The sequence below is a fragment of the Sinocyclocheilus rhinocerous genome, unplaced genomic scaffold, assembly GCF_001515625.1.
Source record: "Sinocyclocheilus rhinocerous isolate Xijiao unplaced genomic scaffold, SAMN03320098_v1.1 scaffold1164, whole genome shotgun sequence".
NCBI lineage: Eukaryota > Metazoa > Chordata > Actinopteri > Cypriniformes > Cyprinidae > Sinocyclocheilus > Sinocyclocheilus rhinocerous.
The window spans coordinates 805,158-825,175 of NW_015643253.1; the positions used below are offsets into that span (position 1 = coordinate 805,158).

General features: G+C 34.7%; 2 protein-coding genes across 5 annotated transcripts in view; both read right to left on the bottom strand.

Annotated features, from left to right (window-relative positions):
* Positions 1-2,039: 2,039 nt before the first annotated feature.
* Positions 2,040-5,465, bottom strand: rergla (RERG/RAS-like a). 2 transcript variants are annotated; one of them, XM_016574638.1, is made up of 5 exons: positions 5,387-5,465; positions 5,085-5,141; positions 4,681-4,754; positions 2,955-3,103; positions 2,040-2,475 (listed from the first exon to the last, which is right to left on the bottom strand). In XM_016574638.1, exons 1-5 carry the CDS (start codon positions 5,436-5,438, stop codon positions 2,190-2,192), a joined length of 618 nt encoding a protein of 205 aa, XP_016430124.1. In that variant the 5' UTR covers positions 5,439-5,465; the 3' UTR covers positions 2,040-2,189. The 2 variants fall into 2 exon arrangements, with proteins under 2 accessions (XP_016430124.1, XP_016430123.1); XM_016574637.1 differs by having other exon boundaries at positions 2,040-2,478.
* Positions 5,466-16,435: 10,970 nt separating this feature from the next.
* Positions 16,436-20,018, bottom strand: part of arhgef39 (Rho guanine nucleotide exchange factor (GEF) 39) — a 45,639-nt gene continuing 42,056 nt past the window's right edge. For 2 of the 3 annotated variants that reach the window (XM_016574683.1, XM_016574682.1), the window contains 3 exons: positions 17,873-18,017; positions 17,158-17,279; positions 16,436-16,935 (listed from right to left, as the gene is read on the bottom strand). In XM_016574683.1, the coding sequence (XP_016430169.1) occupies positions 16,896-16,935; positions 17,158-17,279; positions 17,873-18,017 (307 nt within the window). In that variant the 3' untranslated portion in view covers positions 16,436-16,895. The remainder of the gene's footprint in view (positions 16,936-17,157; positions 17,280-17,872; positions 18,018-20,018) is intronic. The other variant, XM_016574684.1, reaches the window with a different exon arrangement.

A 20,018-nucleotide genomic window follows, 5' to 3' on the forward strand; every position in this document is an offset into this window, starting at 1 on the left:
TCGAAAACACATTTAGATATTAATTGGAAGAAAGTGCATGGTTCTTCTCCCCAGAAGAAGGGGGAGTTCGCAATATACTTAAAAGTGAAATTCCCAGCACGTTTAGCTGTTCGAGAGTGTTTATCCAGGAATCAATACGTGATGACAAGACCCTTATAAGCAAACACCTTGTGTTTCATATCTCCTTTTGAATCAATGCTGTACAAACAGCCATCTGCTCCTCTCCCCTATGTTGATAAAGGGGTTTCTCGTCTTCTGCATGTATGAGAACTAGAAGGACCCAATCCACCTTCTGGCTCTCAAATATTACTCATCATAACTTGCTGTTGTTGGAAACTGTCGTGCTGAATGTTGGCCAGATGTCCAAAGGGTCAACAAAAGACATTGTCTTTTGCCAAAATAATAAGAGTTTAGACCTTCTAATGCCAGTGTGAGGAGCCAGAAGCAACATCGATTGACCTTTTATACCATCAATTTACTGCTTTTAATAGTAATAGTAAATAGTATTGCATAGTGCATACTGTGCAGTATGCAAGCATTCCATTAAACACATAAAGGGATAGTTCACCCAAAAATGAAAATTCTGTCATTAATTACTCAGCCTCATATCGTTCCAAACCCGTAAGACCGTCGACCATCTTCGAAACACAAATGAAGATATTTTTGATGAAATCCGAGAGCTTTCTGACCCTGCATAGACAGCAAGGGAACTACCACGTTCAAAGCACAGAAAGGTAGTAATTTTATGAAGCTACGAGAATACTTTTTGCGTGCAAAGAAAACAAAAATCACTGTCTGCCGCCATTCACGAGAGTGCCTTGCTGTCTACGCAGGGACAGAAAGCTCACGGATTTCATAAAAAATATCTTCATTTGTGTTCCGAAGATGAACGAAGGTCTTACTGGTTTGGAACGACATGAGGCTGAAAAATTAATGACAGAATTTTCATTTTTGGGTGAACTATCCCTTTAAGGACTTAGAACGTAATCTGCAATTAGTACAATATTGCTTTTAATGTGTATCTGTTAATTTGTAGAACAAATTAGAACCAGCTGAGTGATTCATCGTTCATTTTATTGGTGCTTTCCAAAACCTCAGTCTGTTCATCATTATCTCCTCACTGTAATGTCAACTTGCTGAAGCAATTCTGTTGCATAATATTAAAGATAATGCCATTCTGGTGAACATTTCAGAAAAACTATTCAATACAGCATATCTATTACTTATTTTCTGGTTAGGCCAGTTGTTTCCCAACTTTGAGTACACAAATACCTTTATATGTGAATTCCTAGAAAATGGAAAGATACTTGGCCATTAAAATGGTCACATTTTAATGCACAGATGTTTTTGTTTTACAGGAATTTGAAGATATTTCAAAATCCATAAAAGTCATGACATGTCATTGCTCACATCATACATGTAGAAAGTGATTAAATTACATCAAACAGTGAGTGAGGAGTTTCATATACTGCACAAACAAATGGTAAGTGAAACACAAGTAACATTTGATCTATGACTACATGGCAAGCTAACTAATAGTTCACAACCTCAGAGCTGACTTTGACTTGGCAGTCTAGCCAATCCTCAAGCTGAAATATCAGTGATGTCCTTAGTTGTTCTTTTAAATCGGACATTTAAACATCCTAAGAAGTGATTAAAGAAACATTTAAGACAAAAAGCAGAGATGTGCAGCTGTACGCAAGAAAATTAGGTTATTATATTTTGCATTAACAAAATTAAGCCTATTTGAAATGTTTTGCACCGTGACATTATTTTTGATGACAAATGAGCATTTTGTCATTGCCACAATGTAAAAATCTCATTACCATAATGAGTCCAGATGTTTTTTTTTAGAGTGCAATTCTAAAATATTACACACACACACACATATATATAGTTTTTTTTTTTCATTGCGGTAATGAGAAATTATGAGGTAAATGACATGAGAATATTATTCCAATGCAAAATGGTTATAAAACAGGCTTCATTTTCTTGAAGCAAAGAAAATGTTTGTTTTCCTTTGACTTTAGGGTGAAATATGTCCATGTTCTTGATGTGTTTCATGAGATTCACCTGGTAATGACTGTGTGGCCAAGACAAGACATTAACAATAAGCGGTGAGGAACTATATAAACAAGTGTGGCGCATCTCATGCGTCAGTCCTGTAACAATTGTCCAAGTTCGTTTTTTTAAACAGATTTCCGCCTTTTTCCGAAGACATTGTTGATGAGTTTGGCCATGGACTTTGAACCACTAGGGCGACGGCGGCGCTCCTTGGCCTTGCCTCCCAGACTGGCATTGCGCACGATCTTGGAGAACATGAGCACCACCTCTTGGTAGTGCTCTGCAGCAGACAGCTCGTAAAACTGACAGCGGCGCTCGGACGCCAACTTCTGGCCTTCCTCCCTGTCCACTTCCCGCATGTGGCACAAGTCTTGCTTATTGCCCACCAGGAAAATCACAGAGTCTGTGTCCCTGCTGTCACAAAGGTAAAAACATCACTGAAGATGATTAATTTACAATAACTTATGTAAAAGGAGCAAAAAGAAAAGCCTGAAAGCATATAAATGACGAATAAACAAATAAATGTCAATTGTGAATAGAATAAATCCTAACTGAAGACAGAAGGGCCATTCAATATTCCACTTATTTCTGCTATAAAGTGAATTTCTCAAATGCATCTACTTAATCATTGAAAATTTCTCAATAGCCAAGGCTAGACTAAAAATAGATGTTTTTCAATTAATCTACAGTACAAGTCCCTGAGTCACCAGCTCATCCGCCCATCAGTACCACCCACATACTCAATTCAACAATCCTCCTCAATGTGAACAGAAGCTGGTGAATTATGGACACCCACATAAGAGCAACACTCATATATGGACAGAAATAGGCTCATCTTCTGCTGCCTGAGGGTGTTGTTGTGAACAGCATGTATTCAGAGTGACCGCTACCTTTTAGACCCTCCCAGGTGAAGCTCTCGGATCAGATGCACTATGGCTTTGGCTGTGAGGAAGGAGGAACGATCGCTGATGTTGTAAACGACCACAAAGCCATCGGCCCAATGGATCTGCTCATTGAGTGTGGACTTCCCCTCGCATGGCTGCACAAAGAAATCAGACATACAGATATATTTGATAGTCTTTAAAGGAATATTGCCCATACTTTAATCCACACGACTCCAGTCCATCAGTTAGCTGTGTGTTTGTCCAAATCCACCATCAAGGTGTTTAAACTTTAAACCTTTGCTTCCCTATCCAAATACCAGTCCATAATCTATAATATTGCTTAATAATCTCCTGTTGTCCTCTCATATCAAAACCCACCGACATATTTATTTAGAACAGTTTTGGACTGTTTTCACTTGATCTGTGCATATTTCTTACCTGAAGATGAATTTTTCGCCGAAGAAGCAATTTTATAGGTACAGGACTCGTATTTTAGCTGGAAGCATTGATTTGAAGTTAAAAACGTCTCAATCGTGGATTTGTTTCTTTCGAACATGCAGCTTTTCGCTTCACGAGACATTAATTGACGGACTGGTGTCATGTGGATTATTGTGATGCTTTTATCAGCTGTTTGGACTCTCATTCTGACGGCACCCATTCACTGCAGAGGATCCATTGGTGAGCAAGTGAAGTAATGCTAAAATTCTCTAAATCAGTTGCGATGAAGAAATAAACTCATATACATATTGGATGGCCTGAGGGTGAGTAAATGTTCAGCAAATTTTCAATTTTGTGTGAATTATTCCTGTAAATCATCCAAAAATGGGCTCCATTCACTTCTATTCTAAGTGTCTCACCATAACCTTGATTTCTGTTGTTTTTAAAGAAAAGCAGGGACAAGTCTAAATTATTTTTTACTACATTTATGCCACAAATACTGTTGATTAAGCTTAGCTTATATTGAACCAGCAATATGATTAAATGGGATTGTGAGGAAAAACAGGATAATCAACCTGACCCCCAAGATGCACAGATGGTATCCAATCACATAATGGGCAACAGATTGATTAAATAATTGGATTTTATCCAAGAGGAAAACACACTCATCCTCCTAGACCATATTTACTGTATTTTGACCACATTAATAATATATACAAAGCTCAGGGAGGAAAAAGTATTTTTAAATACACACTTCATCTTTTATTAACTCACTCCTGTGTGGTAAAATGAGGTTTATTTATATCAAATACTAATATAAGTGTTCAGGCCTAATATAGTCTTACAGGGCAGATGGGATAGCGTGCAGGGCTGATAGGTGCATTATATATTGCTGGCTGTGTCTGGAGCTTGTGGAGAGATTATATAAGGCAGTGAGACTCACAACTCTACAATACTCATTAACACACGTAAGACAGTAAGACTTCTGGATACGCTCTAATAGTTAGTAGGTTAACCCTTTTTGCAAGGTCTCTGGAAAATGTCTAAACTAGTCAAGTCTATGAAATGGGCTGCTTACAGTAAAATCCATATTCATATACAATACATTTCTCTGTGCTTGCAAAGAAATTCAGCCTACATGCACAAACAGGCAAAGGTTATGTAATCTTAAATAAAGATCACTGGAATATGCACAGTTGTCATGCTCACTTTAGCATACTAAACCATATGGTGCTTTATCAAGGTACTGCCTTGATTATAACAGAAGTATAATTACATTTGCATGTCTACATACCTGAGAACAGGGGTCATACAGTTCAAGATTATGCTGTCTTCCATCTATAGACATGCGCTTTCTGTAAATGCACTCTGTAAAGACAAGAACAGATCACATCAGACACAAAATATTCCTGCACATTCAGTAAACTGCTGTGATTCGCTGGCACGCTGTGTAGCCTGCTTGGCACTGCTCCCATTGGTGCCATTGCTCTTACTGCTGGGTGGTCGATATCCAGACATAAGAACAGGCATTCAAACTTAAACAAAACACCACAAAAGTGGTATTTTCAGTGACCGATTTTGCAAACATTTGGTTCCACCCACCAAATACCTCATCAGTCATGCACACTTCTCCAACCCTATAAATAGAATGTCTCTGATCAACAATAGTAAAATGCAGCAATATGAAAACAATAATACCTGATGATGATGCATATTCTCCAATAAATCTCCTGGTTAGAAATCGAACAATAAGTGCTGTAAACGTAGAGAAGAAAACAAAATAAGAAGCATATTCTTTTTGTAATTGGCACTACACACACACACACATATACATATATATATATATATATATATATATATATATAGAGCTAGCATAGATAAAATACGCATTTTTATAGGCTTTTCAATAAATATAGTACAAAAAGGCATAAATATAACACAGAAAATATATATATTTTTAAATACATATATTTAGATATAATGCATAAAAATAGACATACCTGATTTCCCGACACCCTCGGATCCCAGAACTGCAACTTTTATGTCATTCATTATGATTCGTAGAAACGCTTCAATTTCGCGAAGTTGATTAGGTGCTCGACAGACTTGCACTGTACGCTCGCGCTGCCTCTCCCAGGCTGCTCTCAGCTCGCCCATTCACAGGATTCTGACGCCACGGTGACGCGAGCCGCAGCTGGAGCCAAAACATCGCAGGATCTGAGTGTATGTGGACGGCTGAAAGGGACTGCGCTTTGTTGCCATGTTTTTTTTTTGTTTTTGTTTTTTTGCCAATTTGCTATTGCATTTGATTCATGGTTGTACTCCCACACTAACATTTTGTTCTTGTATGAAATATGTGACAACCATTATGGTATATTATTATGAAAAAATACACTATAACATTAAAAAGGCTATATACAACAACAAATAATCACTTTTAAGTAATGATAAATGCAAACTCAACAAACAATTTAGTCTGAGTTTCATATTTAAAGATGAGGCCTCATTTATGATAAGTTGGACGAGTCATTAATATTATAGTAAATATATAGCAAACAATAAGAGATACATTTTGAATAATGGATTAAAAAAAAAAATTTCAGGACCAATTCTCACCATTAACTAACTATTAACTACGACTTTTCCTAATTTGTTGTTTAGTAATAGTTAGGTAGTTGTTAAATTCAGGTATGGGGTTGGATTAAAGGATCTAAAATATGGCCATGCAGAATAAGCCATTAGTATGTGCAAAAATACACAGTCAAAGTGTGAATGCAAGAATAGGTAGATCTCTTAAGATACAATGTCTGCCAAAACTCAAACTAGCTTTGGCTGAAACAAACAGCTTCACTAATTGTGAGGTCTGTGCAGTCTGTGGGTGTTGTTTGGACCGTCACTGATTGAGTGTATATGCGGATCTGTTACATAAGATGGTCCCCCACATGATGACTCACACATAATAAACAATGTTTAGTAGGCGAATGTGGCTTAAAGCATATCTGCCACATTATCTCATACAGAAGTTTGCTTATCAACAAGTCAATATGATGGGTTGAGAAACAAATGCATATTAATTGTATTTGAGTCCCTGTGTTGGCACAGCTGCTGTTTGATGCATGTCTGAAAAAGCGGCGCTGCAAGGCCAAGTGGATCACTTATCAAGAGCTGTTATACTAGCAACGCAATCAGCGATAGCAGAGCCTGGATGTGATTACAGGCTGTTGTATCAACAGATTCATGACAAGAGCAAAACACAGTCAGAAATGCTCCTTGTGTTTATCTGATATAGGAGGAAATTAGATGTTGACTTCATTATGGTCAAAATGTGCCTGTTAAGCCTCATTCTTATAAGACAGATCCTTCATTATTAAGAGATAAAACAGAAAAAAGTTGTAATTAAGATTACAAATTACAAAGACATTGCTTAAACCTGAACCTCTACAAATTTAAAGATGACAAATATGTAAATTTAACTAAAGTAACTACAAAAGTAACATTAGAAATCAAAGTTTAACATTTAAGCAGATGAAAACGAAATGCTTTCAAATAGCATGTTTTTTTTTTTTTAATAAATGAAAAAAAAGGGGATGTTTTGGAACATTAAGGAGATATACTTGCAAAGAAGATAAGAACTGTTTATTTTCTGTCAATTATTATTATTATTATTATTATTATTATATTATATATTATTATATAATAAAATGTTATATTATAACTGTCAGAGTGTCCTACATTCTTTTAAAAACAGTAATAAATAAATAAATGTTAACAAAATCTCGCCTGATCTTATGAAAGGGCAAAGTCAGTGATTTTTATAGGAATGGATGGACGCTGTTAATACATTGTTTTTCTCTGCTCTATCAACTCTATCTTTTTCTAATGCAATCTTTTCAATCATTTGCAATAATTTTTTTCTAAATATAAAAAATGGGGTGGAGAGTTTTGATTACCAGAGACTGTTTCTTGTGCCCGTGGAGCATTAATCAAAGTGGATTATACCTGAATCTAGTACACTTAATTCTTCTCAGATCTAAATATGTCAAAATGCCTTAAGGCCAATCAGCTGAAGTCAGTCTGGAAACCTCTCAAAGCAAAGTTTTCCTGTTTATCTTCAAGAGTTCACATATAGTACATAGAAAAATAGGGACCTGTTTGTGATTTATAATGCTTTGTTTGCTATTTGAACAGAACATCTTGTTAAAGCTGTTGTCACATCTGAGCTATGAAATATCATTGACTACTTTGGTGTTGCAACACATGGCTTAACCAGAAAAACATTTTATTTTGACTAATGTACAGGAGTTTGTACATTCTGATTATATTCAGTATGAAATACTAGCCAACCACTTTCTTAACAAATAACACGATGTTCTGATTATCTCCAAAGTCTGCGCAGAAAAATATAATATTTTTATATATAGTTTTAATATTGATATTAAAAACACAAAAATAAGACAGTTCTCCCTCAAAAAAAAAAGAAAAGAAAAAAAAGAAAGTAAAATAAAATAAAATATTCATAACTGGATATGTAATTATTGTATACACTTTGGAATTTGGTTTAGGTTCAAAATGACCAGTCAAGAGATAATATATTTCTTCTAGGATTATAAAAGTTGCACAGAATATTTTCATATATAGTTTTATTGTTGTTATTAAGAACACAAAAATAATATGTTTATCACCCCAAAATTTAAACAAACGAACAAACAAACAAATGCGTATATATAAACCCTGGTATTTGGTTTAGGTTCAAAAAGACCAGGGATCAAGAGATAATGCATTTCCTCTAGTGTTATAAAAGGTGCACAAAGATAATAAATAAGAAATTCATCTTGAATATAAGAAAACTAGATTAACTATAAAAAAAGTTAAAGTATATTTGAATAAATTAATTTGTATAACTTTTATTACTCCTGGTTCATTCATCACACTGGAAATAAAAGGTTAACCTGAATGCATGGCATATTGATATAATATTTCACACAGTATAAAGCATATTTTGGAAAATGTAGTCACCCGGGTATTGTATGCATACAGAAAATGTGTATACTAGACAAGTATGCATACTACTGCAGCATGCTATTCCCCAACATAGCCTGTTTTTAATTAGACTCAGCTAGCAGGGACTGACAAGAGGTGAGAGCTACTAATGTAACTAATCTGACTCGAGAGGTGATATGTAGGAGCTGTTAGATCATTGCGGAGATCGATGGAGGCCTCTGAATTAACTTAATTAATGTATCACATCAGCAATATTTTTGTTTTAAAATGCTAATCAAAAAGGGAAAGGACCAAAAAAAAAGAAGGAAATTAAGGTTAATGTACTAAACATGCAAATCCGAACTTGAGAAGAATAGCTGTAGTATTTCAATGTGAGGAAGCTCTCGGAGAATGAGGCTTTCATTTGGTTTGGCCAGAACTTGAAAGCACGTCTCTAACGTCTCTGCTATTCATAGTAGCAGAGGCATTTTAGCTCTGCGGATATTTTTCAAACTAATCCACGTAGACAGTGATGCTCAGGAGGCCAAAAATACAGCATGAAAGTGAAGGAGAGGGAGGATGAGGAATTGGATGAGGAAAACCTTTCGACTGATCTATGACTTCATTTTCATCTAGCCGCGAGCTGGAATTATTCTGCCCCCCCCCCCAAAAAAATCTATATTTCTCTACATTTCCAAGTTTTTGCTTTCCATTGTGTCTTATAAAGACCAGAGCGATTCCCTCACTGAGGGGAATTAATATGTGCAGAGTTTGACTGAATATATGTGCATTCCCTCTGGATCTGCAGGGATCAGATCCGATCAGGAACGGACGGGTTGTGATCACAGATGTTTCAAAACAAGCAAAAATGATCTGGGAGGAAAATTTTCTAAACGTGCAAGGCCAAACCGACGTCAGTCAACAAAGAACATGATACAAGGCAATTAAAAAGCAATTCACCACTAGAAATGAAAGACAAATACTCAGGCTGTGTTAAGCGGGGAGACAGAAGGCCGTTTATATTTAGGCAACATGTTTAAAACAGGCTTTCTGTCACATGCTGAATTCTCAAAGGCTGCGTGTCTCTCATAGCAACAGGCTAATATGCCATAAATGGAATCACTCTCGCCAAAAGAGAAGCAATATCTGTAACATTTTCCAGTTGACCAGTCAGCCCTGACAAGTCTATTTCATATCTAGTTTGGCTCGTGTCGAGGAGATCAATATTTATGCTCAGCTGATGCATCTTATTCCAGTATTTTACAATTATGAATAGAGATTTTCTAAAGAAAGTCAGCTCTAAAAGGTTATCAGTTCCCAATGACATCTATACACACTCCAGAATAAAAAAAAGAAAACATTATTCATAGCAACGCTTGATTTTGAAGGCTCAGACAAGCGAAAAACTGGTATAATGAAATGTTCAAAATTTTCTAAAAGCTCTGCAATATAGGAATAATAAAAGATGCAAATTTGAATGGTGACAAAATATATGTGACCCTGGACCACAAAACCAGTCATAAGGGTCAATTTTTGATGTATGGTTTGCTAGGATAGGAGAATATTTGGCCGATATACAACTATTTGAAAATCTGGAATCTGAGGGTGCAAAAAAATCAAAATACTGAGAAAATCGCCTTTAAAGTTATCCAAATTAAGTTCTTAGCAATGCATATTACTAATCAAAAATTAAGTTTTGATATATTTACAGTAGGAAATTGACTAAATATCTTCATGGAACATGATCTTTACTTAATATCCTAATGATTTTTGGCATAAAAGAAAAATCTATAATTTTGACCCATACAATGTTTTTTTGGCTATTGCTACAAATATACCCCAGCGACTTAAGACCAGGGTCCAGGGTCACATATTACAATGTTATGTATATTACATATTACTACACTCTTAAAAATAAAGGTGCTTCACGATGCCATAGAAGAACCTTTTTGTCTAAATGGTTCCATAAAGAACCTTTAACATCTGAAGAACCTTCCTGTTTCACAAATGGTTCTTTGTGGTGAAAGAAGGTTCTTCAGATTATAAAAAGGTAAGAAAGAGATGGTTCTTTAAAGAACCTTTGTCTGAATGGTTCTTCTATGGCATCGCTTGAAGAACCTTTTGAAGCACCTTTATTTTTAAGAGTGTATATAGCATCGCTTGAAGAACCTTTTGAATCACCTTTATTTTTAAGAGTGTAGAACTGCAATAGTATTTCTACATGTTCTAAAGAAATTGTGGGTGATTCTTGTCAGTGTTGTTAATGTTAACAAACTATTAAAAATTAAGTTTCTATTCATTGAAATAAAGCTGAAATAAAATAGGTTTACTTTTAAGTACTAACATTACTAAAAGTGAAATAGAAAAAGCTAAATAGAAACATTCCAAAGTATTTTTAATATTTAAAAATGTCAAAAGCTAAGTAGGTAATAATAAATATGAAATTTAGCATGTTGCTATGTGCTTGCTAGCATTTTAGGTAAATACTTACTGGTCCAAGTCTAAAAAGTCTAGATGTCTCTTTTTTTAGAAGTGTCTGTTACATTTTTTTTATTGTCAAATAGTTGAAAATTGCAGCTCTAATTGCTCCTCAACAGGCTGCATGATTTGACAATTATAAAATAAGTAGTATTTAAAATACATTCAATGTAAGACACAACACTCTGTACCTGTTTGATCCAATTTAGTGGTTCCTCCTTTTAACATTCTGTCAATGAAAGCCATTTTATGGGGTGGATAGCAATTCCTCAGCTAGTGTGTTAACAGGCCAGCACACAATGACCTGTGAGATTGAATTCAAAGATCAATCCACAGTGACGCTCATGTGCACCTGCTTTTCATACAGAGTGCCAGTGTAATACACAAAAATCCATTTGGATTGGAAATGTCATGGCTCTATTTTTTCCTCTCGGCATAAGGAATCAAAACGGTTACTGGTAGAAGAAAACAGAAAATATTACATTAAGGCTTATAGATACAAGAGTCAAAATTTTGGCATTAAATCATACATTTATAAACATAAAAAAGGGCAAAAACCAACAAAATTGTTTCATAGCCATTTTACATTTTTCCACTTTCTGTTACGCCCAAATAAAAACTCAAACCACGGTTGCAAAATCACTCAATGAAGCCTGTATTTGAACAGAAGCCACACAAACCAACTCATACCCAAACAATACACCCAGCTGGCCTACACAAACAAACGTGGCTGTTAATCTTGCTCACTTAATCTTGAGAAAAACAGGCCGTACGCCATTACAAACATTTGTAAAAATAGCACGAGGGGTTAGGACTGGAAAGTGAGATGCCTGTTTATGCTTGATGATTTCAACATTATATAACCGTTCTCACACACTTTAACGGCACGTCAAAAAAAAAAAAAAATGCTAGGAAGTGACTCTTCTGATGATTTTGTAAGTAAAGGAAACAGGAAATGCGATAAAGCTTCCTAATAATTCATAATACCAGGCATTTGGTTGCACAGCAACCACAATAAATAAAAAAAATACCGTTATTTCACACCATGCTTTGTAAAAAAAATAATAAAACACGTCACATTTGAGTCATTACCACAAAATGACCACACTCAAGACAAAAATACAGAGGTGTAACATGCGCTGTGACATAACCAGCTTCACAAACCACATATGACTCATCTGATGTTTTTTAGAAACAGACTACACAACAAACCATGCATGGGAGCAACAGGTATTGCAATATTTGGAAGTGGTTTCATTGCTATTCCAGACCAGGTTTGCTGTTTACGGGCTCCTTTTTGAACGATTCGCTGCCTAAAGCATCAGTACCAATGCAGTAGCCCGAATAAGACCATGGAGAGTCTGATATATAAAAACTGTGCTTATCTGACATATCACAAGATCATTCACAAAGGTAGGGCATTTTGCCATCATAACCTATTTTTGAGTGTTATTCATCAAACCTGTCTCCAAAAAGAACTCCCTACAGACTACGGCCGAGAACAACCCTCCCCGTCTCCCTCACAGATGATAAGTGGCATATTGTATGAAGGCAGTGTCCATTTTAAAAGGGAAAAATAATATTTTTTAAGTTTTGCTGCACACAATGTCCTTCTTCAGAGCATTAAAATGACAAAAAACCCACTCAGTACAGTACAATTGCTATCTTTTTCTTCTTCATATTCAGTAAGATGTATATTTACAAAAATGCAAATGTATTTTTACACCTATTGTACTTCAATTTGATTTAACATCAAATTAATTTCAGGTCATGCAGAATTTACTTGGTTAAAAAAAACCATACAGATAAAAAAAAGTCCAATGTGTGGAATTGTCCACAATTGAAATAAGCAAAATCAATTTTATTTCTGAGTTTTACACTAATTATTCCATAACTGTGCATGAGGAGGAACAGTGGCATTCAGAGTAAAAGAGCTCCAGAAAATGATATAAAAGTTTCTGTATACTTTTAGCTTTGCATTGAGCAAAATATAGGCCATCTTAAACTACAATTAAATACAAAGTCTTGGAAATGTAAATGTTACTATTACAAAAGAAATGTTAGGGTCAAGGCCTACATATACAGTACTAATATTCACTGGTCATGTTTAAACTCATCTGAAGCACTTCCAACAGTTATGAATCAAATAAACAAACAAACAAATAAACATAATAAAACATTAAACCTTTGAATATAACTTTGCAAGTGTGAGTATATTGAGGTCATATCTTCAATGATCTAAAAGCTACTCTTGACCTACCTTTTGACTCTTTGCTGCTCCAGTGATGCATTGTGGGATATCTGTATCACAGAGTTCATGCTGTACTGGCACACATAATAATAATAATAATAATAATAATTCATTACATTTATATAGCGCTTTCCTAGGCACTCAAAGCGCTTTACATTGTCAGGGGGTATCTCCTCATCCACCACCAGTGTGCAGCATCACACAATGGCACACAATGTGCATTCAGTACTTTGTTTTGTATTGTTTGTTTTGTTTGCATGTCAAAGTAAAGCAAAGCGAAAATAAGCACTACAAAAGAATAACAAAAACAAAACAAAAAACTTGAATGTATAATACATACAAAAAGCAAAACAAGAGTGACAAACAAAAAACAATGCAAAAAAACAAAAATGACAAAAACAAAAAACTAACTTTGACATACAAACAAAACAAAGTAAAGAAAAGATAAAGCAACACAAAACAAAAAGCAAAGCAAAACAATAACAAAAACCTTATAATGTAAAATGAATCACTATGAGCAGAAAAAGACTGAGAGAACATTTAAAACAAACAATTTCAAGTCTAGAGCAATGACTTTGCTTCTATTCAACAAGTAAATAGCGCCAGACAGTCTGTCCCTCGTTTCTTCACGTGAGCTCCAAAACTGTAATGTAAGATCGGTTTGAAAAGCCAAACATCTCTCCATGACGATACTAAATAGTCTTAAAATCACCAGAGCACCTCAGACACGTTTCACAAGAAAAGAATGGTAAGCACGCTAGTGTTTAATGCATCAGTCCTCACGCATGAAATGCTCCAAAAGCAGAGGGATTGTCAGGGTCAACAGCACATGCTATTCTGCCAGGGCCTTGGGTCTTAGCGTGTTAATGCACCATTTCTAAAACAGAAACAAGACACCGGTGACTGTTTGACAATGAGTTAGACTATAATGAAATGGCACATCATTCAGCCACTCTTTCAGTTGGTGTTGATTTAAGGTAAGACGCAAGTTCCAACCAAACATCATCCAACCTGTGATTATGCAGAGAACAAATGGCATAAACAGTACAAATGAATCACCAATGGCAAGAGTAAAGGCTGAGATTTCAAGTGGAAGTGCATGTAAATACACAGCAATACGTGAATGTGCAAAACAAGGTATTTTTATTAAAACAAAAGCAAACACAAAAACAAAAGAAAAAACAAAAATCAAATAAAAAAAGCACAGCACAAAACAATCATGCACTTCCACTTTAATCTTGGCAATATCTGTGATTTATTTGTCCCGTTTATGTTATGTGTACAGTGCATGACTACACGATGGATGTTGTTGTTATTTTGGAGAATCATGATGTGTTATTTGTGCATGGAGCCACAGTATATTTCTGAGAATAATTCACACTTATTCAGCCACTGAAATATTTTGCCTCCTCAATTTCTTAGACACTAGAAGGAAGGTCTGGAGTGCTTGAGTATTAAACTTCATAAGTGCAGACCCATGAACCAGATCAACATTACAAGCTAAAAAAGGTCTTTATTACAAGAAACCTCACAAACTGTGGAACACTTTGCTACTTTCATTGCAGAAGCACAAAAAAGACAGAGGCAGATCTTGTTCCTTACTTCCAAAAATAACCCCAATGAATTGTGTATCATAATGACGTCATCAGGTTCACAACATAATACCAGACAAGACTTCTACAAAATGACTTACAGACAGATCTCAAATTGTGTCACCAAACTATGAAAGCACTGAGGTCAGCAAGCCCTCATTGGCCTCAGCATCAGCCACCGCATCCCCTTTCAACTCCAGCTACGGAGCAATTAAACAGGGCAGCCCTCCAGAAGAAGCATGCCAGAGACTCAGATAAGACCTGATTTACTGCCCAATAGATAAAAGGTAAGCCAGAGAACACGGAAATGTTATGTATTTGATTGATTAGGAGGAAAAGGTTCATGTCCTTGCATGGCATAGTCAGGGGTGTCTGCAGTGACCACTAGTGAAAAATAACCGTAATGATATTAATTACAAATTATATATATATAATTTTCAAATTTAATACAAATGTTTAATTATATGATCAGCATAACAATGTGCATGCATTTTAGAAAGTATTTCACACATTTGATTAGATATACCCACACATCAGTTTTTTTAATTCTGAATTTTTGAATATCTCTATTTACATTTTTCATTGAATATTTCAGATTTATTTAACAAAATTTTTTTTTTATTGTAATAATGTTTTTTATTTTAAGATTATTTTCAGATTTAAATTAGATTATGAATCGCAGATTTTCACTGTGGTCTCTGTAACCCTGCTACAATCCATCAAAAACACACCGAGACACACTGACCATGAATGGTAATCTGAGTCCTCAACCACCTGCCAACAGAATGTAAGGCTGGAGCGAGAACAATCAGCAGAGAATCTGGCATCAGCATCGAGCAAACATGAAAAGACGAGGTGAAAATTGCGAAAATTGAGCCAAGTATTCAACCGGGTAATTGCTGGCAGTTTCAGAAATTAGATGTTGTTGCATCAGCCGCAACTGAGTGATCCAAACGCCAGTTTCGAAACCCCTAAATGGACTCTACCTCACAGCCTGTTTAGCGTGCAGTGATGATAAAGGCCAAAATGAAGGTGAAAACAACAATGCATGAATTTCTTATTCAATATAATATCACAGGAGTCTGAACATAGTCAGGGTCAATGATCTCATCACCACCTGCATTCGGTGGCCTACTTTAATACATTACAAAAAAGCAGTGTGCTGCCACCATGTGGCCAACGGATCTTTCAAATTTCATACATGTATAATAACTTTACTACAGAAATGTCTGACTTTAACATGACCTGGAAATCAGTTTTCATGCTCCCTTATATTTCCAGGAGTTTTATGACTGTGGGAAACAAGATAATAACTATAAACATTAATTAACAAATATAACCCTAAGAAATACTTAAATATACCTGTCTTCCTATTATAACCTACTACTGATGTTACAACCTATTCTCTCTTAACGGACTTAAATTCCTCATTATAAACCAAGTCTAGCATTGGACTAAATGCACGCGGGACTTGAGCGATCAGCAATATTCCAGAAGAGGGCAGTGTTGACCAGAGCATGAACAGTTAAAATTGTTGAAGTTATATAGGATTAATAGAGCTTGTTTAGAGTAAATCACTGAGCTTTTATTAATTTACATGCAAAATATAATATTGACCAGTGTAACAGAGTTAGTAACAATTACACCCCTAAATGGATCTAACAGTAAAAGTTTAATTAACACAAGCAGACAAAAAATATATAAATGTTTGCATTAAGCATTGAGAGTTTAATTAAAACAACATGCAGTATATATAAAAGCAGGTTTTCCCTTTTGTTCCAGTGTATAACAGAGCAAAATCTCATGCAAACTAAAAAATCTTATTGCACCTAATTTTTTCATATTAAAAATGTGATAAATGGTAATTTTTGGTTCTGCACTATAGTGATATATATTCAGAGTCTGTGACTGAATACATATTCGGTTATTATACATGATGTTTTTATGTCTGTGTATTTTTTGTTAGATTTTGGCCATTACCAGTGATAACCAAGTAATTCGCCATTGAATTACACTTTAAATAGTAAGACATCTCAGTATAAAAATCTTTAAAATGTGAACATTAAACATGCTTAAAAGCAATAAGCCTGCATTGCACCATATTCTTTGGCATATGGTAAAAAAATGCAGCAGTATGTAGTTGATGTACATTGCATTCATCCTAAATCACCTCTGCTCCTTCCGTCAGTGGGCAGATCTTTCAGCTCTTCACAGTATGACGCAGCTTGATCCAGAAGACTCCTGTGGTCTGCATTAACAATGTGTGCAGTATTATGCTTTTCAAATTTCCATTGCAGGTACATGTTTTATATATACACAACATAAAAAGACCTTTCTTCAGACCATCAAAAAATCGTCATAGAAGCTCTGTATTACAAGTTTATGGTAAATAATGTACTGGTTAAGATAATAGAGATGGTACAGTATTGTTATATCAGTCTGATAACATGAAATGATGCAGTAAAACTACCTTGCAGCAGGAGCTTCATTAGGCTTCAGCCTCTTGGTGGTGCTGTGGCCGCTCTCCCCTGTTAAAGGGATGGAACTGCTGCTATGACCCTCACTGTGTTCCCAAACCTCTTCATCCAACATCTGCATTAGAGAAACCACAAATGTTTATGTGCATGTAATGTCAAAACATATACAGTATAAATTAATATACATATAAATTGTTAATTAAATCAATTAATTAAATAAATAGTTATAAATCAGATTAATGAAAAATTATTTTTGTAATGAATTTATATTATTTATACTATACAATTTCGCTTATATATTTCTTATTTAACAAAAATTATTTTTCTAATCCCAAAAAATCTCTTTTTTTCATATTTAAATTCTTGAAAATTCTATCATCATTTACTCCGCTTCAAGTTGTTCTAAACCTGTACGAGCTTATTTCTTCTGTTGAGCACAAAAAAAAAAAAAAAATTATTAAAATAAAATAAATATTTGGAAGAATGCTGGTAACAAACCAGTTAACGGTAGCCATTGACTTCCATAAAAATAAAATGTTTTAGGATTTCAAACATATATAAATAAATATTAAATTACATATGAATAAATTAGAAAAATACATAAATATTACTAAATTAGAAAAATAATGCTCAGACTTAAGAACACCCTATACATAATCTAATTAATAACATTAGTTATTAAGAATTTGAACATTACATTTAATAAACCGTGAAACAACAACCGACCATGGTCCGTTTTATTCCACATGTTTGCTGCAGTTCTGGAGTGTTCTGACTGTCTGGATCCGATCTGATTGGCTTCCTACGCAACTCGTCTCTCCTGTGCACCACTGTATTCTTTGACTTCAGCTGCCTGGGATAGAAAGCGAGACCATCTGTCATCAACTGAACTAGGGAAGACATTAAGATCAGTCATTTAAACAGGAATCAAGAAGCTGGAGTACGAAACTACATCATTAGCTCCTCTTTCATGTCATACCTGATGCTAATCTTGACATTTTAATACAGACGACAAACTCAGATCACCTCTTCAAGCTCCAGCTCTTGTTACACAGAGACGTGTTGTACGTTTGTACAATTTGTACCTCGCATAGAAAACAACGTTCCAGCTCACGACTGCCGTTTTGAGATGAAATCCAAAAAGTATTAACTACTTCTTAAAAACTGATGAAGACATGAACATAACTGAATTTGAACATGATATTTGCCTTTTTAGCTATTTTTGGTATGACTGGGTGCAGTTTGCTGCAGTAGTGGTACAGTTCAACCAAAAATATATTTTTTAAAGATCTTTAGTTAAACATAAAAAAATATCAATATACTGCAGCTTAATTTCCCCGGTGAGCGTGATTTCACCAAGTACAACATGTTCCTGGATCAACATCCTTGTTGATCCTGGAACAACATTCCTATCAACCAATCAGAATAGAGATATAACTTTTCAGGAAATATCTGTTTTAGGCTTACAATCAGGGTTAGGTGCTTCTACACTCTTGTTAATCAGCTATGATTTCCCACTGATTTTAGGAATAAATTATGGGTAGGGTTAGGTTTAGGGGTAGGGATTGGGTTAAGTCTATATTTTTGGACAGTTATGTTGATCCAGGATCATCAAAAGATGTTGATTCAGGAACATGTCTTACTTGGCAAAATCACGGCGACCTAATTTCCCCCCTTAAAATGCATATATTATGTGGGGCTGAAATTACAGGACAAAATTATAGATACATTTTTTTATAACACTACATACATCATATATATATACAAAAATTTTTATTAAACATTTAAATTATAATTTAGACACACATATGAACTTTAGGGTTTAGAAAGTGGCATAAAAAACTAAAAAGTATGAGAACGATAACTTTAAACAATTGTTTAAAAAATTGTTCATATTATATGCATTATTGTTAAATGCAAAACAATAAATAAAGTGGCATAAAAAACTAAAAAGTATGAGAAAGATAAAAAAAAATGTAAAAAAATTGTTCATATTATATGCATTAGTTAAATTCAATTTAAAAAATATATATAAATAAATGAATAAAAAATAAACAAACAGATGTATTTTCACTATGGTCTTGCACTTGTGGACCAACAGTACATTATATTTTTATGAATCAATATCAATAAGTAGAATGATAATTCAAAAAGTTATTTTAAATAAAAATTTTTTTATTAATTGATAAAAAAATAAAAACACCACTTTCATATTATCATAATTATTAAATGTACATTATTATTATTTAAAAAAAGAAAGAAAGAAAAAAGTGACAAGTGTGTGTGAAACCGGGAAAGAGTAACTAAATCAGAAGTAGAAGAATATACAGTAACTCAAAAATGTTCTGAATTGAAGTCCTCTAAAACACATTGATCATTTCCTTCATCTTTTTTGATCCAACATCCAGACACTGTGTCTATAGTGCAGGATATTTGTGTGTGTGTTTTTTCTGGTGACATGAAAGGGGAGTATTTGGTTCGTTTAGGAGACGTCTATCTGACCATAGAGTTGAGCGGATTTGCCTCGATGAGAGACGCTCAGTTTTGTCATAAGGCTCCAGCCGCCTTCACCTCATGTCATCGAAACCATCGATTGCAAACTGATTGAGTCCCTTGGCCAACAACTAGTATTGGTGTATATCTGCATGTGTGGGTGAAACTTAAACCATGTTCATCTCAAATAATATTATTCCTCTAGTGAGGAAAAAAACCCATCACAAATATTCCAAGTAAAACCACTCAGCTGGAAAATGTACTATACTCTGGCTAACTTTTTTGGATCACTGAATTAGTGATGTTGAATTTTAGGCATATGGCAAAGGAAATTGGAGGGAATGATGTGCTCTTAAGTTTC

Bases quoted from the DNA above. Each gene is read 5' to 3' on its own strand.
- rergla (XM_016574637.1), bottom strand. From the start codon at position 5,438: ATGAATGACATAAAAGTTGCAGTTCTGGGATCCGAGGGTGTCGGGAAA. The intron at 3,104-4,680 runs GTATGTAGACAT...TTCTTTGTGCAG, and splicing joins TGTATGACCCCTGTTCTCAG to CCATGCGAGGGGAAGTCCAC. The intron at 2,479-2,954 runs GTAGCGGTCACT...CCTTTGTGACAG, and splicing joins CACCTGGGAGGGTCTAAAAG to CAGGGACACAGACTCTGTGA.